The sequence below is a fragment of the Notothenia rossii genome (genome assembly GCF_949606895.1).
Source record: "Notothenia rossii genome assembly, chromosome: 3".
NCBI lineage: Eukaryota > Metazoa > Chordata > Actinopteri > Perciformes > Nototheniidae > Notothenia > Notothenia rossii.
Window position 1 is genome coordinate 41,968,543 of NC_136901.1, and position 24,263 is coordinate 41,992,805.

Here is a 24,263-nt window from a genome sequence, read left to right on the forward strand (position 1 = left end):
GGACACAGTGGAGGGTCGAGAGGAAGAGGAGGAGGAGGGGCCGATGGCAACGCCCGGTTTCCAGCTCTGGACGGAGATCTTGGTGTAGTCCACTTTGCGGTACGGCTCGTTGGAGGCGCACACGTAGCACTCGCCTGAGGGAAGGGGGTAGACGTTGTATTAGTGGAGATTAGAAAGAAATAGACGAAACAAAAAGGTGAGAAATGTAACAAATAGCAAAAGAATTGTAAAATAAACAAAAAAGGGGTAAAATTTGCAATAAATATTGTAAAAATGTATTACAAAAAATAACAAATAAGCACAAATAATATTCAAATGATACTGTAAACAAAAGAGGTAAAACTTAAAATAAATATTTTAAAAAAGAACAAATATGGTAAAAATAAGTTTAATAAGTTAAAACAAAAACTGTATAAATGAAGTTTACAAAAATAGGTTAGAAATTGCACAACACATTTGTACACATATTAATACATTGAAAGCTGAATATTGTAAACAGGTAAATTAACTAAAATATGCCAAATAAAATGGACCAAAATCTTGAGTTTCATAGCACCAAAGATGCGTTTTAAAGACCTCTTACTTTTAAATGCATTACCAAAACATTTGCTTTTAATCGACTTTGAACGATAGCAGTGGTGCCTCTTTAATATATAATAAATTATGTATATTATTAAAACTATAAATTATTAGATTTCCCCTGCAGCCGATCACGAGTACAGTAACTCAGTCATTTCCTGTTTTACCTTATATGGTTACAACGGCTCACCTTCAATCGTTCCTCTTTTCACCTCACACTAACCTGTCAGCCCGTGTAAACCTCAAAAACACACTCTCACTCACACACTCTCACACACACACACACACACACACACACACACACACACACACACACACACACACACACACACACACACACACACACACACACACACACACACACACACACACACACACACACACACACACACACACACACACACACACACACACACACACACACACACACACACACACACACACACACACACACACACACACACACACTCTGCAGGTAATGTGTGTGACCTTGTCTCTCCATGAGCTGACTTTCACTTTGCTATTCAAACCAGCAGGACGGCACTGCTCTGGGTTTTCATTCAAATACCTGACCGACTAGATAAATACCTTCTGTGTCGACAAGCAACGTGGACACAGGTTCAAAGACAAAGATAGCATTAAAAATATATATTTCCCCAACAATAACTCCAGTTATTCAAAAGGGCTGCAACTCAATCTTAGTTTCATTGTGCCAATTACTTCCTAGATTAACGATAATACTAATTACAATAATATATGTGTCCATCCCATCTTCTAAAAGTCCAAAGCGATGTCTTTAAATGCCATTTTGTCACTCAAAACCCAATGATCTTTACTGTGATATAAAACAGGAAATACCTAGATTTTAGAGGCTGGAAAATCTCACTTCCTCAATTACTCAAAAGGGCTGCAACTCAATCTTAGTTTCATTGTCCCAATTACTTCCTAGCGCAGTGTTTCTCAAACTGTTTCATACCAAGGACCAATTAACCAATAAAAAAACACTCACGGACCACCTGACTCCACAAATATCCAGAAACAAAAGGCCTGCTTACCACTCCAACAATACAGAACAGCCTAATGATGACAGCTTAACCTTCTCTACTGTATATCACCTCGTTCACACATTTAATCAACAATACAAATACAACTACAGATTAAATAAGCATTTAGTTCAAATGCGATTTAAAATGCTCTCAGGTTTCCCACCTCATATGAAATGTACACTACATTTATCACAGAGTTTATGTCCGAGCCAACAGACTCACAGATCGTTGGCTACTGAGAGACATGCAAAATACACCGTATGTAGTACGACATAAACCTCCGCTGTGGATTTTCTAAATACAATAAAACTATGGTCGCAGGCCCAAGTTTAATCAATCAATCAATCAATGTTTATTTATATAGCCCAATATCACAAATGTTACATTTGTCTCAGTGGACTTCACAGTTTGTACAGAATATCAGTATGACAATACTTTAACCCTCTGAGGTGTAAGCCATTTTTTCAAATGTGAGGCTCGTCTGGGCTTTTCTGGTAAAAATGCTATTAAAACATGAACCTTGGTGACCATCGGGCTGGCCTGCATGGTCTGCCCCAAAAGCAGCCTCTGATCATCAACAGACTTCATGCAGTGTTTCATTGGATGCATATATTAGATAATAATCTCTATCTCACTCCTAACACATCTAGATCGACTTCCAGCATGGATACATGTTCATAAAATACATCCATTGTTTGTTTTATACGCTTCTTGATATCTAAAAAAAAACACATTGTTTTTCTAGAACAGATTACAAATCGCCTGAAAATGGTACAAACAAGTGACAACATGTGTGACGAAGGTGTTGCGCTGGGCTATAGCATGCAATCAAAAGTGAAACTTAAGCTCGCTCCTTTGCGGAGATATTCCCGCGAGAGTGCGGAAAACTTTAATTAATTAATTAATTAATTTAAAATGTGAAATGTTACCAATATACTCACGGGCCACTAGGGGGCGCTCATGGACCACACTTTGAGAAACACTGTCCTAGACTAACGATAATAATAATATATTTGTCCATGCCATCTTCTAAAAGTCCAAATAGATGTCTTTAAATGACGTGTTTTTCAGTCAAAATCCCAAAGATCTTTAGTTTAATGTGATATCAAACAGGAAAAAGTGCTAAATATCTATATTTTAAAGCCTCAAAACTGCTTTTTCTGACATATTTGTATGAAAATGTTGATTAAAATAGTTACAGATTATTATTCTGACGATCCACACAATGTCTCATTCAACAAACGTCTGCAGGAGTTCGTTTAAAGCGCTTAAAACATGAAATATTCAGCAGGAAACCCCCAATCTGTGGGTAGAATCTGTCTAACCCCTGCAGGCCTCCATGTTCCCCCCTGGCTTGCACAGAGAAGTTGTAAATGACCAGTTTCCACATCACGGTCCACTCTGAGTTTATTAATTCCTTTCAGAGCGATGCATCCGTCTTTATTACGTCGAGCAGCTTCCTGGCGCTGATGATCATTAGAGGAACCAGTCTCACATCAACACTGAGAGTAAGTGCAGTTACTCAGACTGGTCGGACAGCGGGATACCAGGAAGGGAAAGACGGCAGGGTAGATAGAGTATTTGATGGGTTACAATGTAAACTCTGCTCGTGAGTCCCTGACTGTCCACATCAATAAGTAATTTAGGAATGTTTGCCCAACAGAGACGGACAGAGAGGAAGTTTAAGGAGGACGGATCAATCGATAGGTTGATGGAGAAAGCGACAGGAAGGACTTCAATAATTCAAGGATTCCCATACATTGATTTATTTATGGCGGGCCACCACAATTAAATATCGTCCGTCACGAATGGATCTCATAAAAAAAAAATATATATTATTATTAATATATAATATTTTTTTAATATATATATTTTTTTTTTGTCTAATGGATAGGGAGGCGGGCTGATGATCGGAAGGTTGCGAGTTCAAATCCTGCCTGGAACATCACTACCAGTGTGCCCTTGAGCAAGGCCTCGGTTACTCCAGGGAGAATGTCCCTGTAATTGGTCATTTCAAATTGCTTTGGAATAAGGCGTCTGCTAAATGCCTAAATTGTAAATTGTAAGTTATATTTTTGGGAGAATAAATCCAACAGATCCTCAACTCCGGTGTGTTTCACTCATTAACAACGCAACACAGAGCAACAAGAACGTTGGGGGGGGGGGGCAGTGCCCCCACAAATAGAATGAAATTCTGTGGGAAACACTGGTGAATATATAATATATAACTCCCAACCCTGAAGCATGAAGACTGAAGACAGATAGCAAGACTCCGAAGATATCAACACATTTCTGCAAGTGTATCTTAAAATATATTTTAACTTCTTTAATATTCTAAGCAACAAACTGTGGCATTTTTGGAAATAACATGACCCTTATAAGAGCCGCAATGATTAATCAATTCATCTTTAAGCAAGAAAGCTGATACTTAGCCATATGGATAATTTCTGGATTTAGTGAATTTCTTTGAAAAAAACCGAGATTTAAAGACATCATCTTGGAATTGTTAACTATTTCCCAACATTGTATAGACCAAATGAAGCAATTAGTCTAGAAAACTAAGTAATAACTAATTAGTTGCACCGCTACCCCTTGATGTAGCTTCATAGTTAGCGTACAGATAGTGGTTTTAATCTCAGCATGACGACAAATAAACATGTTTCAACAAATTAGATGTGTTTCTGAGTTACCAGTTACTCAAAAGGGCTGCAACTCAATCTTAGTTTCATTTTGCCAATTACTTCCTAGATTAACGATAATACTAATTATAATAATCTATTTGCCCATCCGAGTTTAAATAGTGGTTTTGATCTTCTCAGTTTCCAAAAATGTTGAATACATGTAAGTAAGAGCAGAGGTGGGAAGTAGTGGAGTACAAATACTTTGTTACTGGACTTAAGTACATTTCTCTGGTATCAGTACTTTACTCCACTACTTATTTTTCTGACAACTTTTTACTTTGACTTCTTACATTTTGAACACAAATACCTGTACTTTCTACTTCTCACATGTTGAACACAAGTACCTGTACTTTCTACTTCTTACATGTTGAACTCAAATACCTGTACTTTCTACTTCTTACATGTTGAACCCAAATACCTGAACTTTCTACTTCTTACATGTTGAACGCAAATACCTGTACTTTCTACTTCTTACATGTTGAACACAAATACCTTTACTTTCTACTTCTTACATGTTGAACACAAATACCTGTACTTTCTACTTCTTACGTGTTGAACCCAAATACCTGAACTTTCTACTTCTTACATGTTGAACACAAATACCTGTACTTTCTACTTCTTACATGTTGAACACACATACCTGTACTTTCTACTTCTTACATGTTGAACACAAATACCTGTACTTTCTACTTCTTACATGTTGAACTCAAATACCTGTACTTTCTACTTCTTACATGTTGAACACAAATACCTGTACTTTCTACTTCTCACATTTTGAACCCAAATACCTGTACTTTCTACTTCTTACATGTTGAACCCAAATACCTGAACTTTCTGAGTCCTACCTTCCATCAGTTCGTCCATGCTGGTGATCTTCTTCCCGCCATCTATCGTGTAGATCGAACGAACCCCTTGTGGAAGATGTAAATTATCTGCCAGAGAGCGCGTTAGCTCCATCAGCAGTGCATCGAAGGACCTGAACCGATCGCTGGACACCGCGTACACCAAACCCTTGAAGTACCGATCTCCGTTGCGATAAAACCAGACTTTTTTGGCTCGTTTCTCCGAGGTTAGCGTCTGCAGGGTCCTGGTTCTGTAGTAGCTACAATTAGCGCTGTGGGCCGGACTCGGGACCAAACTGCTGGCCCGGGAATTTGGACCGGACCCTCCTCCTCCTCTTCCAGATGTTGTATCATCTCTTTTGGTCCGGGTGGATCGTCCTCGGCGAACTTTGTCTCGTTCGTCAAAGTGCTCCAACTCGAGGGTCTTACTCAAAGACATGGTGGTGACAAAACTGGACCAGAAACGTTCAAAAAGAGTCTTGGCTACACAGGATGCATCGTCCAACAGCGGTAAACAATGACTCCTGTCTTCTGGAACTGCTTTCTTTACACCAAGGGCTTATAGTCCTGGTTCTCCGGCCGGTTGTTGGTGTCACACTTTTTCCCTCAGCGTCCTCTCATCCTCCATCACTGCCGACAAAAGAGATTACAATCAAATGGCTATTGGACATGATTTCCCTCCAACAACCTGCACATGTATAACTCTAAATATATTGAATTCAGTATTTAGGAGTACTGAACCCATGCTTGCATTCAGTGTACCATCAATTTCCTGCAGGGCCAGCATGAGAATTGTCCATTGATTTTCTGCAGTCAATTAAATGTATCTGCAGCAAGAGACCAAATAGGAGTTTATGCATCACATTATATATCACCTATGTGCTTTATGTGTCCATATGATATATTATATTTGATACGATAGACCTTCAAATATCTCTAAATATATTGAATTCAGTATTTAAGAACACTGAACACAAGCTTGCATTCAGGTTTACCATCAATACATTTGCTTCCTTAAGCTTTTGCATGTACATTATTAATGTTGTGCATTCAAAGCATCATGCAAAACGTGTTTCAAGTGAAATACAACCGTCTTGCTTTAGTGAAATGAAATGTCCTGCAAGGCCAGAGTGAGAAGAATTGTCCATTGATTTTCTGCGGGCACATAAAATGCACCTGCAGCCAGAAGCAGAACAGGATCTTGTGCATTCAAATACATAAATAAGTTGATATTTATATGATACATGTTTTTACTTTATCCATCTCTCCGCCCTTATAACGCTAAGCTGTGCTGACACACGGACAGGGAGGCACCTACCTAGCAATAAGGCCGTTAAACCGGTTTGTTGCTATGGAGGCTTTCTCCTCTCTTACCCGGTGTTGCGTTCAGGTTCCGGTGGATCCAGACAGCTACAACCGAGCCTGCTAACCCGGGATTCAGAGATGAAGTGGCGGGGAGGAGAGAGACACCGGACCGGGATGCACGGAGACCTACAGCAGCATGGCGGCTGCAGCAGAGGGAGGAGAGACCGACAGACCGGGTGAACCCCCCTCCCTTTCCCGGCCCTCCCCTCTCCTCCCCGGCATACGTGATGACAGACTCCCCCCCTCCCCTTCCTCCATCTCTCTCTCCAGGTCTTTGTCTAGCTCTCTCTTCCTCTCTCTGTCTTTTGTCTCTCCCTCAAATTCAAATTCTTTTAAGTTATATCGTCATAATGCAGATAATCAAATATCTTAACCTTACAAACATACAATAATATAGTGTTGGACTACATTAAATTAAATAAAAACAACTATATCTTCAAGTTATTTGTTTTATTTTTAAATGTAATCAGTGATGGAAAGTACAATTTGGAATTACTTTCATTTAATACTACTCTATACTTTGTACCTTTTTACTTCACTGCATTTATTGACAAGTTACTTTATACATTCTTATTTTGCTTAGGAAAACCCTTTAAAATGTGAGTATTTGATAAATATTAAATCATCCACCATTATATTTAAATAACTAAAACCATGAGTGCGTTAATAGATAATTGATTGAATGTGAAGATTAGCTGCTTTTGCTTAAAACTATTTTTTTTCCAGCAAGGAGTCCCTCCTAGTAATTTTAATCCTAATACTTTATGTAAATTTTCATAATTGTACTTAAATACTTTTACTGAAGTACAATTCTCGGCGCAGTACTTGACATTGAGTATGTTTACAGTGTGGTATTACACATTTTACTCAAGTTAAGAATCTAAATACTTTTTCCACCACTGACTTCATTGTAGAATAGATGAAGCTTTAGCCAGGAGATAGTTAGCTTAGCCTAGCTCTCCCTCTAAAGCTAGTAGTTAAAACCGAAACTCTTAATTATAAAACCTCTTTACGTACCATTACAAAATAAAATGTGGTCATTGAGCTTAAGGTGTTGTTGTGTTACTTTTAGTCAAATCAAAATAGATTTAGCTCCATTAATTGATAATTTCCAGGAGGTAACAGCTAACGCTACTTAGCACCCGGCTAGGAGACAGTTAGCTTAGCACAGCATTAAGACTGAAACCAAGAGGAAACAGTCAACGTTGGCCTGGAAATCAGATATTATTAAAACATAAATAACGTTTTATTCAGCTAAAGGTGCTGCATTTGGTCATATAGTTAGAATAAAATTAAAATAAAGATTTTGCTAAATTCGTTGATGCTTTGAGGAGGTAACAGCTAACGCTTCTTAGCACCCGGATAGGAGACAGTTAGCTTAGCACAGCATTAAGACTGAAACCAAGAGGAAACAGTAGACGTTGGCCAGGAAATCAGATATGGGCCAAAGCTTTTACTTTAGTTTAAAACGAATCTTGATTTTCTTCACACGATAGCCATAGCCTTGTGAATTCAACTCTAAATCTAGTCCTATTGCCACCATTACTTATATTACTGCAATTATCCATACTTACTCCAACTGTAAGCACAGTAGGCTACTTCATTATGTTAATACCACTACTACTATGCTGCTTTACCATGGCTTTATTCATTTGTACAGTAACAACATCATTATTAATGGTTTTAAAAGAAGTATTATGTTAACAAAAGATTGTAGAAACGATTGGGGGAAAAACCTAATAAATAAATAATGACAAATTACTATAATGGTTGAAGTAATAAATAATTCTCCCCTGTTAGTGGGCTACATTTTTTATGAAGTTGTGGTAGGCGTGATTCAATGTTTTTTGATGAAACCGCTCAGGTTACGGTTTTTAAATGTTAGTTAAATATCAGCTAAATTAGATTATTGCAGATATGTATTTGGCAGTATTAGTAAATATTTACGTTGACAAAATGTCAAATTTGGTTGTGAAATGATTCCGTTTCAAGGGACTTTTTAAATATGGCAAGAAATAGTCTGGCGCAGAATCGAAAAAACACAATTTGTAATTTGTACTCTTATTTAACAAGATATATAGATATTATGTTTATTATAGTTAACATTTTTGACAGTCATCTTAACACAATTGTTTGCGTTATGTATGTGAACACAGCTTACTTGATATTTTGACCATAAAACATGTATACAATCCGGTTTTTACTCGACGTTTCACCTGCATCCTTTTCTCTTTCTTCTTTCTTTCATATACGTTGTTGGGACACATGGAAGAAGAGACCCCACCCTCCCTCAGTGTATCCAGGGTGGGTGGGGGCGACAGCTGGGACACAAAGCTGCCAAACAGCCCCACCCTCTGCTGTCAAACCAGTCAACCATTCATCCCAACATGACAAGGTGGACAATCTATGATGTTATGTACACATGAACCATCATAGCATACGGGGAAAAAATTGTTATAGGCATTAATTCAGAAGTCCCTGCCTGTTACTCATAGGGAGTTTTTAAGTTCTCAGTTATGGTTTAAAAGGTTTGAAGGGGTTATTTGTGTCTTAATGTTTGTAAATAAAGATATTACAGCATTTTTTTACGACTTATTGAAACATGGCCAGTGCATTATCCAAACCTAACACCAAAAATGATTGATTCTTCTCAACGACTTGTAAAAAAGGTAATTTCCTTATTTTCTTTTTGAGCTATAGTTAACCCAGTTAGATGTTTCCCTGGTAGCTTTGGTGCAGTTCAACGTCTCACAGAGTGAAGTCAATGATGGCTTCCCAAACACTGATTATTCTTGCCTTTTTCCCCCCATAATGATCTCTAAATGAGGATATTATCTGCCAAACTAATATCACTTTTGATGTGAGAATCTAGATTATTCAGTCAGTGAGTAACAGTGAGTCTGAAGTGCTTCCTTGTTTGCAAAAAAAAATGCAATTAAAGATGTGGGGACATCTAGTGGAGAAAAACACATATGAGTCATTCCAGCATTCGGTGCCATTTAGGTGCCCAACACATTATATCAGGGGTCCCCAAACTTTTTTCTCTGGGGGCCACATTATCGTTCCTGACTGTGATGAGGGGCCGGGATCGATCATGTGGGCTGTATACTAGGCCACTGCCTGTTATAGCCATAATTTCTAGCACAAAATAGTTCATCATTACAAGTGATTTGCAAAAGAAGTGAGTACTTCACATGTTTTTCAATTTGAAATACCACAGGTATTCCTTTTATTTTCTAATAACAACCATGTAAAAATAGCAAGGAAAGGTTAGAAAAACATGGTGATTGACAGTTTATGAGTGATACAATAGAAATGGTAGGCCTATATTACAGTGAGATGAGAAATCATCAAGACAAGAAACTTGGTGAACAATATATCAACTAACCAACTCTTATTTGTATATTCAGGTGAGATTTTTTTTGTTCAAGGTGAAAATGCAATGAGCACCCAAACACTTTTACAGCACAATTATCATCCCTTTGAAATAGGAGATTGAGATGAGGGGCAGTGCATAAAGAGGAGAAAGAGGAGAGAGAGGAGAGAGAGGAGAGAGAGGGAGAGAGAGAGACAACGATGGAGAGGCAGATGCTGAGAGAAGAGATTGGGAGGAGAGACTGAGCAGTAAACCCTCGGCAGGTTAAACTAGAAGAGAGTAACAGAATGGGAAGTCAGCAATATGTGCAGTAGGTGAACTGAATTGGTACTTGTAGCCAGGGTGGAAGGAAGGATGGATGGGCAGTGATCTTTGAGGTCAGCAGTTGCAGTCCCCTCTCTTGCTGCCTGGAAACCTGGCATAAAGGGATGACATTGGACACATTCAGTAAATTACATAAATATGCTGCCTGTTGTTCCTTGTGATGTGATTTTACAAATACAGTGTAGCATTATTCATTAAAATTCATTAAAAACATTAATCATATTTCATCAAAAAATCATAGTTCATGTTTACAGCCATATAAAATTGTAATAGTTAAAATCAGTATATTTACCATATCAGTGTGAACTGTGTGCTTGCTTCTGGCTGGTGAGAAGTCCGATGTCTGGGTGTAGCCTAGTGGTTGCCAGTCTCAAAGTTTGATGCAAATGTTCATCTGAGAGTCTGTTCCTCATTGGATTTTTTATTTGCTTCATGCGGGAAAACGTCTGCTCGCAGGTGTAGGTGCTGCCAAAAACGGTACACATCTTCAGAGCATGTTGTTTAATGTTTGGGTAAGTGCCCTCTGGTAGCTCAGCATAGAACTCAAGGAGGTGGTCAGGCTTTAATGCGTCTTTAAGGACATCACAATTCTGCAGCTCGGCTAGTTCAAACTGAAGAAAGGGAAGAGCGTCGTCAATGTCAGCAGCAAAGGGGTTCTGGAACAGACTTATGTCTTTGTTGTTGACATGAAGCTCGCGGAAGCGCACACTGAACTCTCGCTGCAGCATCTCCAGGGCATCTTTGCACTTCGCGACTGGGAAAGGGGCGGCTGGTTTCTCGGCGCAGTAGCTTTGGGTGGCAGGGAGATGTTTGAAGTCCAGCTTTTGGACCTGTCGCACAAGGAGCTGCAGTTTGACCTCGAATGCTTTTATGTGGGAATACATGTCGCTGATGAGATTCCCTTTGCCTTGGAGCTGTAGGTTGAGGTGGTTCAACAGTTCAGTCACATCAGTTAAAAAAGCGAGGTCCCATTTCCACTCCGGGTCGGTCAGCTCCCGTACCGTTTCACCTTTAGACTGGAGGAAGGTTTTGATTTCGGGCAGCAGGTCGTAGACACGGCGCAATACTTTGCCTCGACTTAACCACCGGATTTCGGTGTAGTACAGCACATCCTGGTGAGCAGACCCCAGCTCGGAGAGAAAGGCCTGGAACTGCCTGTGTTTCAGACCATTTTTCCGGATGTAGTTGACACAGTGCACAACCACCTTCATCACAGACGCCCACTTCAAAACTTTGCAGCACAGCGCTTGCTGGTGAATCAGGCAGTGGACTTGAATCGGTGGGGTGAGACCTCGTTCCTCGAACTCGCCGTTCAAGCGCCCTACTAGACCCCTCGTAGATCCGACCATGCTAGGCGCACCATCTGTAGTGACACTGGCAAAATTAGCCCATTGCAGACCAAGTTCGCCCATTGTTTTGCACACTTCGACAAAAAGGTCTTCTCCAGTTGTTGTGCCTTTTAGGCTTCTCAGTGATGCCAGCTCCTCTGACACTTCAAAACGTGTGTTGACTCCACGAATAAAAATCAACAGTTGTGCCGTGTCCTGTACGTCATTACTTTCATCCATGGCTAAAGCAAAACACTTGAATTCTGCGGCTCTCTCTCTCAGTTGGTCAAACACGTTTCCCCCCATCTCCTCAATTCGTCTCGTCATCGTTTGTGCTGAGAGACTCACCCCACGGAAGGCATCTGTCTTCTCGGGACACACCTCCTCGGCCACAGCCAGCATCATGGCCTTCCCGAATTCTCCGTCTGTGAACGGCTTGCCGTGGGTAGCCAGTAGGTTAGCTACTTTGTAGCTAGCTCGGACAGCAGCCAGGTTGACCCGGGATTGACGAAGGAAGGCATCCTGTTGAACAGCTAGTCCGCCTTTCAGACGCCGAACCTTATCATCTCTCGCTAGCCCGCTCAAGCTAGCATACTCTCCGTGCCGGGTTTCGTGATGGCGGCGAAGGTTGAATTCTTTAAACACGGCCACATTGTCTTTACTTATAATACAAATGGCACGGTCCTTCCATGGAACAAAAAAATAATCCTTGGTCCATTGTTCTTTAAAAACCCGACACTCTCTGTCAATTTTCCTCACTTTACTGCACGCCATTACACTGCTGTTCAACTGTAGCATAATATTTTCTGCACATGACTTCGATCAGCTTGTAAGGTGGCGGAAATTCGGTCATAAACATACGTCATATAAATAATACAGACACACATATTAAATTATATAAAATATAAATGGTTAATAAAAATATATTTTAGTGTTAAAAAAACAAGATGCAAATGTAACAGATGTCAACCAGAACGTTACATAACGTTGCTTTTAAAGCGTGATAGAGGCGCTGGCGATCTGATTGACAGTTCCACTGTTTGGCTCATGGCCACTACCAGAGCCGCTCTGGCCACTACATACTGACGGCCTCGAGTTCTAATCTCAGGTGACGGAATGAACAGCGTTTACCGCCCTCGTTTGGAGAGTCATGTTATTATTTCACAAAACAAGTTGGACAACTAAAATAAAATATTAAAAAATATATTTTATAATTTTTCTTTTTTTTTTTTCTTCTTTGGGCCAGTTCAAATGGTGAGGTGCAGAGAGGTGGAGGGCCGGTCAAAGGGGCGTGGCGGGCCGTATGCGGCCCGCGGGCCGTAGTCTGGGGAACCCTGCATTATATCATATATTGCATTTAAAATGTCTAATGCTTATTTTTAAAAGCTTGGGTTTACATGTTTATTCCCCTCTACCATAAAACAACAATGTTATTTACCCAGGATATTCAAAATTCTAAATAATTACTCTATTTTAGCACAAGTAGGCCAAATTGCTGCGTCCCAAAGGGTCCCAAATAATGTTTGCTCAACTTCTATAAAAAAAGAAAACAAACAAATACAAACAAATTCTACACTTTGTGTTGTTAATTCATATTTATTGTTTAAAGCTTTTTAAAAAGTGTGTCCCCTGTTTGAATGTCCCCCCTGTTACTCTTGATGTGAATCCCTCTGGACACGCCCCTTTACTATTATACTATTTGTATGACTCAAGAAGAAGAAGGATACATTTTGAGCGGGAAAATCCTCTTCAAGAAGCAGAGTAGGTATGCACTCTTCCTTCAACGTTTTTTAAATGTTTTTCAAGAACTTAACTGTTGCGGTGAATCATAACATGGCCACCCTGTTATGTTCATCTTGAGTGGAAACTGATCAAAATGCTTACATTTAGAAAATATGGTGAATATATCTATCAAATATATTTTTCTGTTGTCACCAAGTGCTAGCTTGATTATCATCACACATGTAGCAATAGCCAAGTTTAGAATAACATTTCCACCCTGTTACGGCCTGTCCACACGACGGCATGCGTTGAAGCTTTAACGCTTCTGCCCATTCACTTTGAATGGGGTGACGTCACGCTTTGCCGAACTGCATTGTGGTTCCGTCGCTTTGCTCGCGTTGCTGTAAATAAAGATTGAGATTGAAAGTTACAACCGGCCCTTTGAGTGCAACCATAATGTTGATGTGGCCCACGATGACATTTAGTTTGACCCCCCTGGGCTAGATGATTAACTATTTCCAGCATGTGTTGTTATGTATTGTTTGTTTAATATGCATATATGTTATATATAGTCTTAAATGATATGATATAATGGTATGAATGTATTTATCAGGAAATGTTGTCTAATGCAGAAAAGCAGCGACGCTACAGGGCACGAAGGGATTCAGACAATGAAAGAAGGCAGCAGTACCTGGATAAAGAGAAGGACAGGTGGAAGAAAGACAGAGAAGAAGGACGTGTCAGACCTCAGTGAAAGAGGAAGGAGAGTAGAGAGAAAGAAGTGGCAAGAAGAAAGAAAAAGCTTAAGGATAAAGCAAGATGCAGCGTAATGACCACTCCACCTCGAAGTCGAGGCAATCCCCTGCATGCAGCACAACAAGGGCCCTCAAGGTTAGAATAAAGTTGAGGGTTAAATGCTTTGCAGATTGTGTGAATCAAAAGTGCATTGACTCCTTCACATGCAATCTAATTGGGTACATAACTGAACTGCATGCATAACAAAATGGATGGTCCTACAAGGTTACATTTCTTTGTGAGCTAATATTGCTCAATAATTATGTGATTATTTGTGTTTTGTTTTCTAAACACAGCTTCCTGTGGCACATCCAGACCCAAAGGACTGGTGAGTACAATTTAGTTTTTATCTTGTATTTAAAAAATAAATTGTAAGAAAATGGCACCATGTAATTTCTGTGTGTTTTAAATTAAAAGATAATAACTAACTGTTTTCATGAATACAAGCAGATTAATTAAAGGGATAGGAAGTGTCCATCAGTATTACAAATTGGTTCAAAAACAGAGCAGCTTATTTTATTAAGTGTTGAATAATTAATATATTTTTTAACATTTGATTTTCTATTTATTATACTCAACTGGTAGCAGCAGTAATGTCTCATATCATCACCCACATGGTGCTTTAAAAAAGATCATTCTTGAATATTTTGTACACCAAATATAATACAAAAAATGTGTTTTCATGAAAAAGTGTTCCCACTGTGAGCTTAAAGAGTTCACAAACTGTTTATCGATTATCGTGACGTCTTTAAATGCAACATCCAGAAACAGATCTTTCTTTATCGATGTTTTATTGATATAGATGTGATGGTAACATGAAAACATCCAACATTTACTGTATGAAGCCATACCAACATGAAGGTAAAACACATGAAGAGTGAATGAGCAAAAACATAGGTCGCCATGGTTATTAATTAATCTAAATCACGTTGTTTTTATTGTCCAATTTAGGGAATATTAATTCAACTGGTTTGGATGGTTTTAACAATGAATGGCCTTCATCTGTTTTTGAACATTAGCTCTTCACATGTAACATGGAATATTAAATCTGCATGGTGTGTATGAATACTTGAGATATACACATCGGAGATTCCCAAACTGTAACTGATTTTTTAAACAATATTCAGTATTTCTAGTGATTCATTGAGTGATTCAAACGTTTTTGTAATACCTTCTATACAGTATAGCTACATTTAAAAAAAAAGATCAAAAGTGATGCAGATAAACAATTACAAGTCAAAAAACCAAAATACACTTTTTGTTGTTGCATGAACACAATCCCATAATCGTCAAACAAATGTTACAATCAGACACATTTTCAAAATTCAAGACAAACAATTTGATTATTGAATAAAGACACATCTAATGTTAATACAGTGGTTCTCACAGCCCCCAGGGGGGCACAGAGGCATGACAGGGGGGGCGCGAGAGACCAGGAGGAAAAATGGTTATTTAAAAAAAAAAAAAAACATATTTTCAAAGATTATTGATTCGAAAATAATATGAGACAGTACTATTACGTCTGGGTCTCTGTGTTTCATTAAAGCTCGGCTCTGTGTATGTGGAACGAGCCATTTTGTGTGCATGCGCGAGCGAGAGAGAGCGCACCGGTACCGGAGATCGTTGTTGTTAGCTTCTGGTGCTAGCGAGCTACGCTAACGGATATAAGGAGTTTTTTCAACAACAAAGTGGAGGAGAGTCCTCTCCTGTCAGACTGAGAGGCTCAGTGAGCTAAAGGACTCTCTCAGTGTTATCTCAGCGGGTCTCAAACGTTTTGGTCACCATTAATGGAAACAATTATTTCCGAGTCACACGTTTATATGATTATTATAGTTATAAAAAAATAAGAGAATAAATTAAAAACAGGTATGAAATACTATATGACATAAAAAAAATGAATAAAGTTTAAAAGGGGAGTGATTTGTAAAATATCCATAAAGAAAAAATTAAATCTGTTTACAGTTCTGTGTTGAGAGATGTATCCATAGATCTCTTCACTTTGCTCTCAAAGTGCACTAGATTGATGCTTTTAACTTCAATATTTAAAAATCTTCCCGGAGGAGCTTGCCCCCGGACCCCCCTATGAGAGGTCCACACACCACCTATAAAAATAGCACTTTACCCCTGCTTACACCCATATGCCGTGAGCTGATTATCGAGCCTTCATTGTAACAGTCACGGGTACACTGTGTATTTGCGTGGGGATTGTTGCAGTAGAAAATTCTACTCCGGTACCTTAATGGGAAACCCTAAATGTTTGAGCACCCTCTATGAAACGTCAAGCTACCCCACAGCACCCCAAAATAAATCTCTGGTGCCGCCACTGAGCCTGACTTGTGTTGGGGAGTGGCCCGACTTTTTTTTTTCTCCAAAGGGGGGGGCCTGACAGAAAATGTTTGAGAACCACTGTGTTAATATGATTAATGATGGCATCCCTACAAACAATACTAACCGGTGCACACGCGTTACAGCATAAAGGAGACGCTGCAGGAAGCTCAAAAAACAACGGAGACCAGGGGACACTAAAGAGTGACGCACACAGCTGGGAGACCAGGGGACACTAAAGAGTGACACACACAGCTGGGAGACCAGGGGACACTAAAGAGTGACGCACACAGCTGGGAGACCAGGGGACACTAAAGAGCCACGCACACCGCTGGGAGACCAGGGGACACTAAAGAGTGACGCACACAGCTGGGAGACCAGGGGACACTAAAGAGTGACAGCTGGGACGGAGCGCTTGGTGACGTTCAGGATTGTAAAGCCGAACAACTGTCTGTTGTTGGAAACTCACCTAAAATGTTTGATGGTCTTATTTGAACAATGTGATCACATGACTGCTTCGGATGTTACTGCAGATCTGCTGTAATCTGAAAGCTTAGATACAAGATATGTTATTACGGTGGATATATGTATATGGATGATAGTGTTGAGGACTAAAGAGTAGAGGAAGGAAGAGCAGCTAAAGTCTGGAATGCATTATTTACTTTTTCTAAAGTTAAGGCCAACTCAGTTTCTCTGTATTTGGTCATAGCTAGAATCTAAACGCATAAAAAGGAAAGATAAAAGATAAAGATAAAGGAAAGAGCAGCTAAAGTCTTTATTGCATTATTGGATTTTTTTCTAAAGTTACGGCACACAAAAGCTTCGTTTTCTCTGTATTTGGTCATACAGATGTAGCACTGAATTTCAGACTCCAGCTTACAGCTTCCTGCCTACAACCTGCCTAAGACCAGTATTGAGGAATGTTAAGCCCTCCCACTATTTTCCAAGAGGGCGTTGCCAGATTTTCAATTTCAGGTTTTAACCAGGAGATGGCGCTTCATTCACAAATACAGAAAGACAAGTTTCATGGACTTTCAGTTGTGTTTTGAAGAGCATTTGAACACATCAATATTTTAGATCAACTAAAGTATATCTAATCTTGTAATTCAATCATATATAGTCTTTATATATTAAATAATCATAATTATAATGTAAATGTTTACATTACACTTCTTTATTTGTTATGCTCATACTTTAACCTTTACAATCGTTTGCTTTAATATGCAGTATATTTTTGTGTTTGCTTCCTCCTGCTCCCTTTCGGACACATACTTTATGATTTATTATTATTATTAATATGAAAATATTATTAAGATAAGATAAGATGTTACTTTATTGATTGAACATTTTAGTTTAGAATGTGCTGTCCCACGGTAATTCAGAAGGCTCACAGGTCACATTCCGACCATTATTTAAAACAATAGGTGCTTTCACACCGTCTACAGTTTGATTTGTATAGAGAGGGAGCTCTGTCAGTTTTCGAATTACCCATTTGCTTTCGGGGAGCCCTATTTTTCAGAGCACATCCTGCTACTAAATATGTCACACGCACGCTCTGTTGACTGGCGCAGCAGCGCGGATGCGATCAATTGCTATAAAAACACTCTTCTACTAATACAGACGGTGTCACTATGCCGGCGGATGTGGCCGTTGTTGAAACCTCTTCAGGCTCCGCATCGGCAGGCCTCTCCCTCGGTGTGGAGCTGTCAAGCTCGACCCTAACGCCGCTTACAGCCGGCCAACTAAAAGTTGTTTTCCGTTCACGTTGTCATTTTTAGACTCCTTCGCTTATTTGCTTGTGAATCCAAAAGCTGTGACGCTTGGCTGTTTTCGTTTTGCCATATTATTTATTACACAGCCAGAGTTAAAAAAATATCAATATGAACATTTCAAATACCGCGCCGGCATCACCGCCATAACCATAGCAACGTAAGTAAGAATGAAGCGCCGCCACGTACAGATGGCAACACCCAGACATATTCACAAATATAAAACAAATATTCAGAAACTGTAATGAACAATAACTATTATTTATTTCAAGAACTGTTATTTACAGAAACTCAACATTTCTAATCTGTGTGACACAAATATGCACGATTGTTTTGGGCTCCCCCTATTTATCTCAGAGCCAAGCTCCCCCAAGCTCCCCCCCATTTCGAACAGTGTCTGTGGCTGAATGGCCAGCGATTAGGTGCGGCGCATTTGTCATAGGTGATCAGAGCTAACTGCCTGCCGTCAGATTTCATTTAAAAAACAGATCTGATTTTAAGACTATTTCTGCGCTCATAAAGAATGATAAGAATAAGAATAATGCGTATTGAACTGGTTTCATTAATTAGTGATTTTATTTAACACTAGAACCGCCAATCGGGTCAATTTGTGTGATGTGTGTTGTGTGTGTGCAATGTAACTTTTTTTCAATAAAATCTTAAAGTCTCCCAGTCCGACTTTTCCTGAAAGTGTGTTATGTAGCACCCTATTTTGTTAAAAATTGCATTCTAATCGCGGGATTTGACGGGTTTAGGTAGGCCTATACAAAAACCTCTGGCGGTTCTAGTGTTAAGGTAATTAGGTACAAGCCCTTTTTTATCAGTAACGAATTTAGCAGTTGAACATAAAAGTCAACTAACTGAGGGTCACTTGCAATGACAGTGTTGTGTCTAACTGTAAGCTTGTCACTCAGAGTAACCTACTGTTAATTTAGCTGCTGGAGAAGAAAGATCAGGGGGGGAGGGGGGGAGAAAGCTGTGGTTGATGGGCCATTAGTTGTGTAAATACACAGCTGAGAGCTGCCGTTTCATTCAGACTGTTTAAAAAACGGTAACAACGGACTATTTTTCTTAGCGGATGCATGTCAATTTAAATCAATACATACAACTATTTTTTAAATCAATAAAAACATTTTCTAAATCCATAAAAGCAGTTAAATTAATATTGGGAGTCATGTCGTTACTTTGTTGAGAATGTGGCCGTGTAATAAGCGGGATAATTGACAGCGACTTGTTCCTTATAGGGAAAATAACACCCGTCATGTGTGTGTAGAGGTGTGTGTGTGTGTGTGTGTGTGTGTGTGTGTGTGTGTGTGTGTGTGTGTGTGTGTGTGTGTGTGTGTGTGTGTGTGTGTGTGTGTGTGTGTGTGTGTGTGTGTGTGTGTGTGTGTGTGTGTGTGTGTGTGTGTGTGTGTGTGTGTGTGTGTGTGTGTGTGTGTGTGTGGTTAAAACACTTTCATGAAGTGAAGGAATTTCCTTCTATAAAACAGCTGTGGGCAGCAGTGAGTGTCACGGACATGAATTCATAGATCAAGGCAGACTGGTGCAAACACTCTCCTGTCCTGCCAGGCGACAAGCCCGTTCTAAGTCGTGTCCCTCACTCCTCACATCCCAAGCTGCATCCCCACAAAGTGTATTATGTTGTTACATCGTTTCAGATGTTATGTTTCAGTTGTGCTCTGTCTATGTTCAGTAATGCAAACTTGTCACCTTTTGGCGAAATTCGCCGTTTTGAATCCAAAATAAGTCGTTTGTGTGATTGATGTAGATCTGCAATAAAAATATTGTTGGGGTATGGGGGGGGCTGGGACCCGGAGTAATCTGCGGCTGTGAGCTGTTATGTGCCATCATGACACGCATGGTGTTCTTTTTTTATATATTATAATGAAGTACGAGCTGTGTGCTCGAGTCTTCCTGCCTGTTGGCTCTGCTCATGGATGTATAATAAGGCTCTGCTGCTCCGAGATGATGGTCTAGCTTCAGCAGCTACATTACCTACGGGTGCGTTCGTTAATAATAACTGCGCGTCCGGAGTCACTGTGGCACAGACTGGACCGCTGGTGAACAGCTGTTAGAACGGGCTGTTCAGGTGTTCAGAGCAGAGCTCCCTGTCGGAGCGGCAGAGCGTGATGTGAACTGAAAAGTTTTTTCTGTGACAATATTATTTAAGGAATCGTTGAGCTAGCTAGCTAGCATACATTGTCACTATCTGCTAACGTTAGCTTTAGCCTTCTATTTCTAATAGTTTTTTTCATAGGCTATAAACAGAGGTGGTATAAGTATATATATATATATATTGTACTTGAGTAAAAGTAGAAGTACTCAGATCTTGTACTTGAGTAAAAGTAGAAGTACTCTGATCTTGTACTTGACTAAAAGTAATAGTCCCAGAGTGTAGGAATACTCTGTTGCAGTAAAAGTCCTGCATTCAAAATGTTCCTCAAGTAAAAGTAGAAAAGTATTCTCATCAAAATATAGTGAAAGTAGAGACAGTAAAAGTATTCATTGTGCAGATTGGTCCATTTCAGAATAATATATATGATATGTTTTATAATGATTGATCATGAAAGTGTTCTCAAAGCTGCTAAAGGTGCAGCTAGTTTGAATGACTTTGTATACTGCAGGGTAGCTGGTGGATTTACTCCAGGTGGAACTAAAGTCTGATTTAACACTTGATTAGATTTCACATCATTCATCCACATCTGTAAAGTAACTAAAGGTATTAAATACATGTAGTGGAGTCAAAGTACACCATGTACCTCTGAACTGTAGAGGAGTAGAAGAACAAAGTAGCAAAACATTGAAATACTTAAATAAAGTACAAGTATCTCAAAATTGTACCCAAGTATAGTACTTGTTGAGTTTATGAACTTAGTTACTTTACACCATGTGGCTATAAAGATAGAAAGACTAAGCCTTGCACAGAGGCATGAAAATACATTTTCAAAATGCTCAACAGTGCTGCCAAAACTATAAACTGACTGCTCCACAATTTAAAATAAATGCTTTTATATATTTCTATTATGTGACTCTTTGGCGTTTCTGTTATTATTAACACTGCTGCTTTAGTTGTTCTGACTGCTAAAATCCTCTGTTATTCCGTGGGGTGGGGGAGCCAGGGGCTCGGATCCTTGTCACCTTTTTCATACCTGATGAGTTTGCATCCCTGTATGTTAAAAAGCCTCAGTCACCTTAATTCATGTAATAAAAACATCTCAGGTCAGTAACACTCAAAGCTAAATGTGCAATACCATGTTCAGCTATGTTACTATTTATAATGTTATTGTTGTTACATCAGAAGATGTACATATTGAAATGATTTCTTAACTTACAGTAGGCTATGTTTTACAATGTGTGTTGGAAGGATTTATTAAATTACAATGAATATTGTCATTGTTGAAGGCTTTTAGAGAAGGGTGAACTATAAGCCTGAATTACATAAAATGTTAAACCTAAAAACATAAAAGCCACAATAAATAAGTCACAATTATTGTAGTTATTTTTACCTCCCGTATTGCTTTCAACCCACCAGCTTTTATGGTGTTGTTACGTCACTAACTGTAAGCTTGTCACATACAGTCTATGTTCACTCAGAGTAACCTACTGTTAATTTAGCTGCTGGAGAAGAAAGATCAGGGGGGGAGGGGGGGGAGAGAGCTGTGGTTGATTGGCCATTAGTTGTGTAAATACACAGCTGAGAGCTGCCGTTTCATTCAGACTGTTAAAAAAACTGTAACAACGGACTATTTTTCTTAGCGGATGCATGTCAATTTAAATCAATACATACAACTATTTTTTAAATCAATAAAAACATTTTCTAAATCCATAAAAGCAGTTCAATTAATATTGGGATTCATGTCGTTACTTTGTTGAGAATGTGGCCATGTAATAAGCGGGATAATTTGCAGCGACTTGTTCTTTATGGGGAAAATAACACCCTTCATCCAGGGACCGACGAAGCTCCATTAAAATATACATATGTTTAGTGAATTAGAGTTTAGGCACGTTAATAACGTTTTAATGAAGTTGAAGACAGTATATTCATATGTGTCAGTGATTTCATGTCAATTCGGCAAACATAAACATAAATGATCGTTGTGAAGGTGATGATTAAATTAGGATTACAAATCGAGAGCCGGGCTGCATTTCCTCCCGTTCGTTTTTTTCGACTAAACAAGATTATTTTGTGAAATAACAACATGGTGATGTTTTGTAAATGATTACATGTCTCTTATTTAGCACAGAGTATGATATCCGTGACATATGGATCTTAACAAAGTTCCGCTGTACATCCAGCATACTGTATCTGACTTTATTTCACATGAGCTCCAGTGTGGAACCCCACTGGACCCCCTGGTGGATCAATGATCCATTGCAGCTGGCTTCATTATAATTACATTTATCTATCACGGGGGCGGTCTCAAGTCAAGCTTTTCCCTTGAGCGAGGGCAGATCACGTACCAATCACGGCCCTCGCGTTTCAAACTGTCTGAAATGAATCGCTACATCTGTAGCTAGAGGTCCTGCAAAAACTACACCCGACATGAAATGTGGAACCTTGTTCACCCCTCCCCCCGGAGACAGGTAAAGATATTAAATCATTTAAAAACCATAGTGGAAAATAATAAAAGGCAATGCTTTAAACGTAACTCAAAAAATAAAAAAGATACAACGTATTTACACCCCAAAAACGTTTAAAAAATAAAGAGCCTGGCGACAAATCTACTCGATTTTTTTAAAGTGCTATACTCCCCACTTGAGAGTTGGGAATGTTTCTGAAGTCGTAGCATGTTTTTGTATTTGGTTGTTTTGTCTTTATTTATTTTTTTAATTCTCTGCGTAAAGATAACTAGCATTGCTTGTGGGAATTAGGCTTATATTACAGAAGCTAGATTATACTGTCAATTTATATTACATTTAGATGATGCCTTTGTCCAAAGCGTCCTACAATAAGTGCAGTCAACAATGAAGATACAAACCATTGTTATTGCAATTGCATTAATATAAGCAACCATTTTATGTGTGGCAAGTCTTTTGTTGTTTTTTTGTTTGTTTTTCTTGTCTTATTTGCAAGGGTACGTCTTTAAAAAAGGCATATTTAAGTCTTTGTGCTGGTTTAAAAAGAAGTGAAAAGATATTCCCGTAGCAGTACTTGCATTGACGACCCTTGATCTTTAGCACATGGCAATACAAAAGGCAAAGAAACTAAACTTCACCATGCAACAAGATTACTTATTTACAAGGCTGTAATCGATCAGCTGTATCACTGTCTACCTCTTGACTGGATCAACATGAAATGTCACTTATTGGACACTTTTACCCAAAGCAACTTACATACATCAATATACATCCATACTGTGGGCAAACCCTACAGGAGCAATTTGGAGTGAAGTGTCTTTCCCAGGGACACAACGACATGCTGACTGCAGTGGGACTCGAACCTACTCTCCACTGATCTGAATATCAGCGCACTATTCCACCTCCCACACATCATCACCAAAACAAGGCATAAGACTGTGAGTTCTTGGGGACAGTGTGAAGTCCAACTGCGGGATAGAGCGGCGCGTTGAACGTTGTTTTAAAAGGTATGGAGGCGGGTCCGAATGTCGGAGGAAACCCTGTAGAAAGACAGATTGCCGGCCGGCCAATCCAGATACACCCCCACCCGACTGGAGCGTGAATGATGTGAAGGCACACTGACTTTCTTTCCATCGCCCGTAACAAAACAACCATCATTGGAGCAAAACAGACACCAGGACTTGTCGTTGCTTTCCAGTTTAAAATCATGCCCTTCCCTGCCAATGGATTTGTACGTTAATCCAACCATGAAGGGCTCCAACACCTCCATCTCCCAGTAGGAGCGCCCGTTGAGACCCTGTTCACACAACACCTGTTGGCAGGTAACAAACCTTTCCTCGTGATCGGGATGCGGCTGCTCGACTTCAACCCAGGTCACCTTTCGGTTCCCTTCAGAGAGAAGGAGGTTCTTGTGGACTGTGTTGGGGTCCAGAGTGAGCTCACAGGCATCTAAAAGGTAAGAAAACACTTTACTTTGGTAGTGTAGATTGCAGAATAAGTACCTTACCTTCAGGACTATTTGCAATATATTAC

The 24,263-nt window shown here is 39.4% G+C and overlaps 3 protein-coding genes and 1 pseudogene across 4 annotated transcripts in view; 1 reads left to right on the forward strand and 3 right to left on the reverse strand.

The window, feature by feature from the left end:
* Positions 1-8,908, reverse strand: part of LOC307033693 (serine/threonine-protein kinase DCLK2-like) — a 22,806-nt gene extending 13,898 nt beyond the window's left edge. The window contains exons 1-2 of the mRNA XM_079672232.1: positions 5,152-8,908; positions 1-134 (exon numbers count right to left, since the gene is read on the reverse strand). The exon at positions 1-134 is cut by the window's left edge and continues 264 nt beyond it. Of these exons, the coding sequence (XP_079528358.1) occupies positions 1-134; positions 5,152-5,587 (570 nt within the window). The 5' untranslated portion in view covers positions 5,588-8,908. The remainder of the gene's footprint in view (positions 135-5,151) is intronic.
* Positions 8,909-9,495: 587 nt separating this feature from the next.
* On the reverse strand, positions 9,496-12,695 carry LOC307033694 (general transcription factor II-I repeat domain-containing protein 2-like). Its single transcript, XM_079672233.1, has 2 exons — positions 10,506-12,695; positions 9,496-10,304 (listed from the first exon to the last, which is right to left on the reverse strand). The coding sequence occupies exon 1, from the start codon at positions 12,337-12,339 to the stop codon at positions 10,510-10,512; it is 1,830 nt and encodes a 609-aa protein (XP_079528359.1). The 5' UTR covers positions 12,340-12,695; the 3' UTR covers positions 9,496-10,304; positions 10,506-10,509.
* Positions 12,696-13,956: 1,261 nt separating this feature from the next.
* Positions 13,957-24,263, forward strand: part of LOC307033696 (butyrophilin-like protein 2) — a 99,757-nt gene continuing 89,450 nt past the window's right edge. Inside the window, exons 1-2 of the mRNA XM_079672237.1 lie at positions 13,957-14,154; positions 14,355-14,386. Coding sequence (XP_079528363.1) covers positions 14,093-14,154; positions 14,355-14,386 — 94 coding nt within the window. The 5' untranslated portion in view covers positions 13,957-14,092. The remainder of the gene's footprint in view (positions 14,155-14,354; positions 14,387-24,263) is intronic.
* The window catches only part of LOC307033691 (NACHT, LRR and PYD domains-containing protein 3-like), a 39,491-nt pseudogene continuing 30,060 nt past the window's right edge, over positions 14,833-24,263 (reverse strand). The window contains exon 15 of the transcript XR_013810626.1: positions 14,833-24,179. The product of XR_013810626.1 is annotated as an NACHT, LRR and PYD domains-containing protein 3-like (transcript). The remainder of the gene's footprint in view (positions 24,180-24,263) is intronic.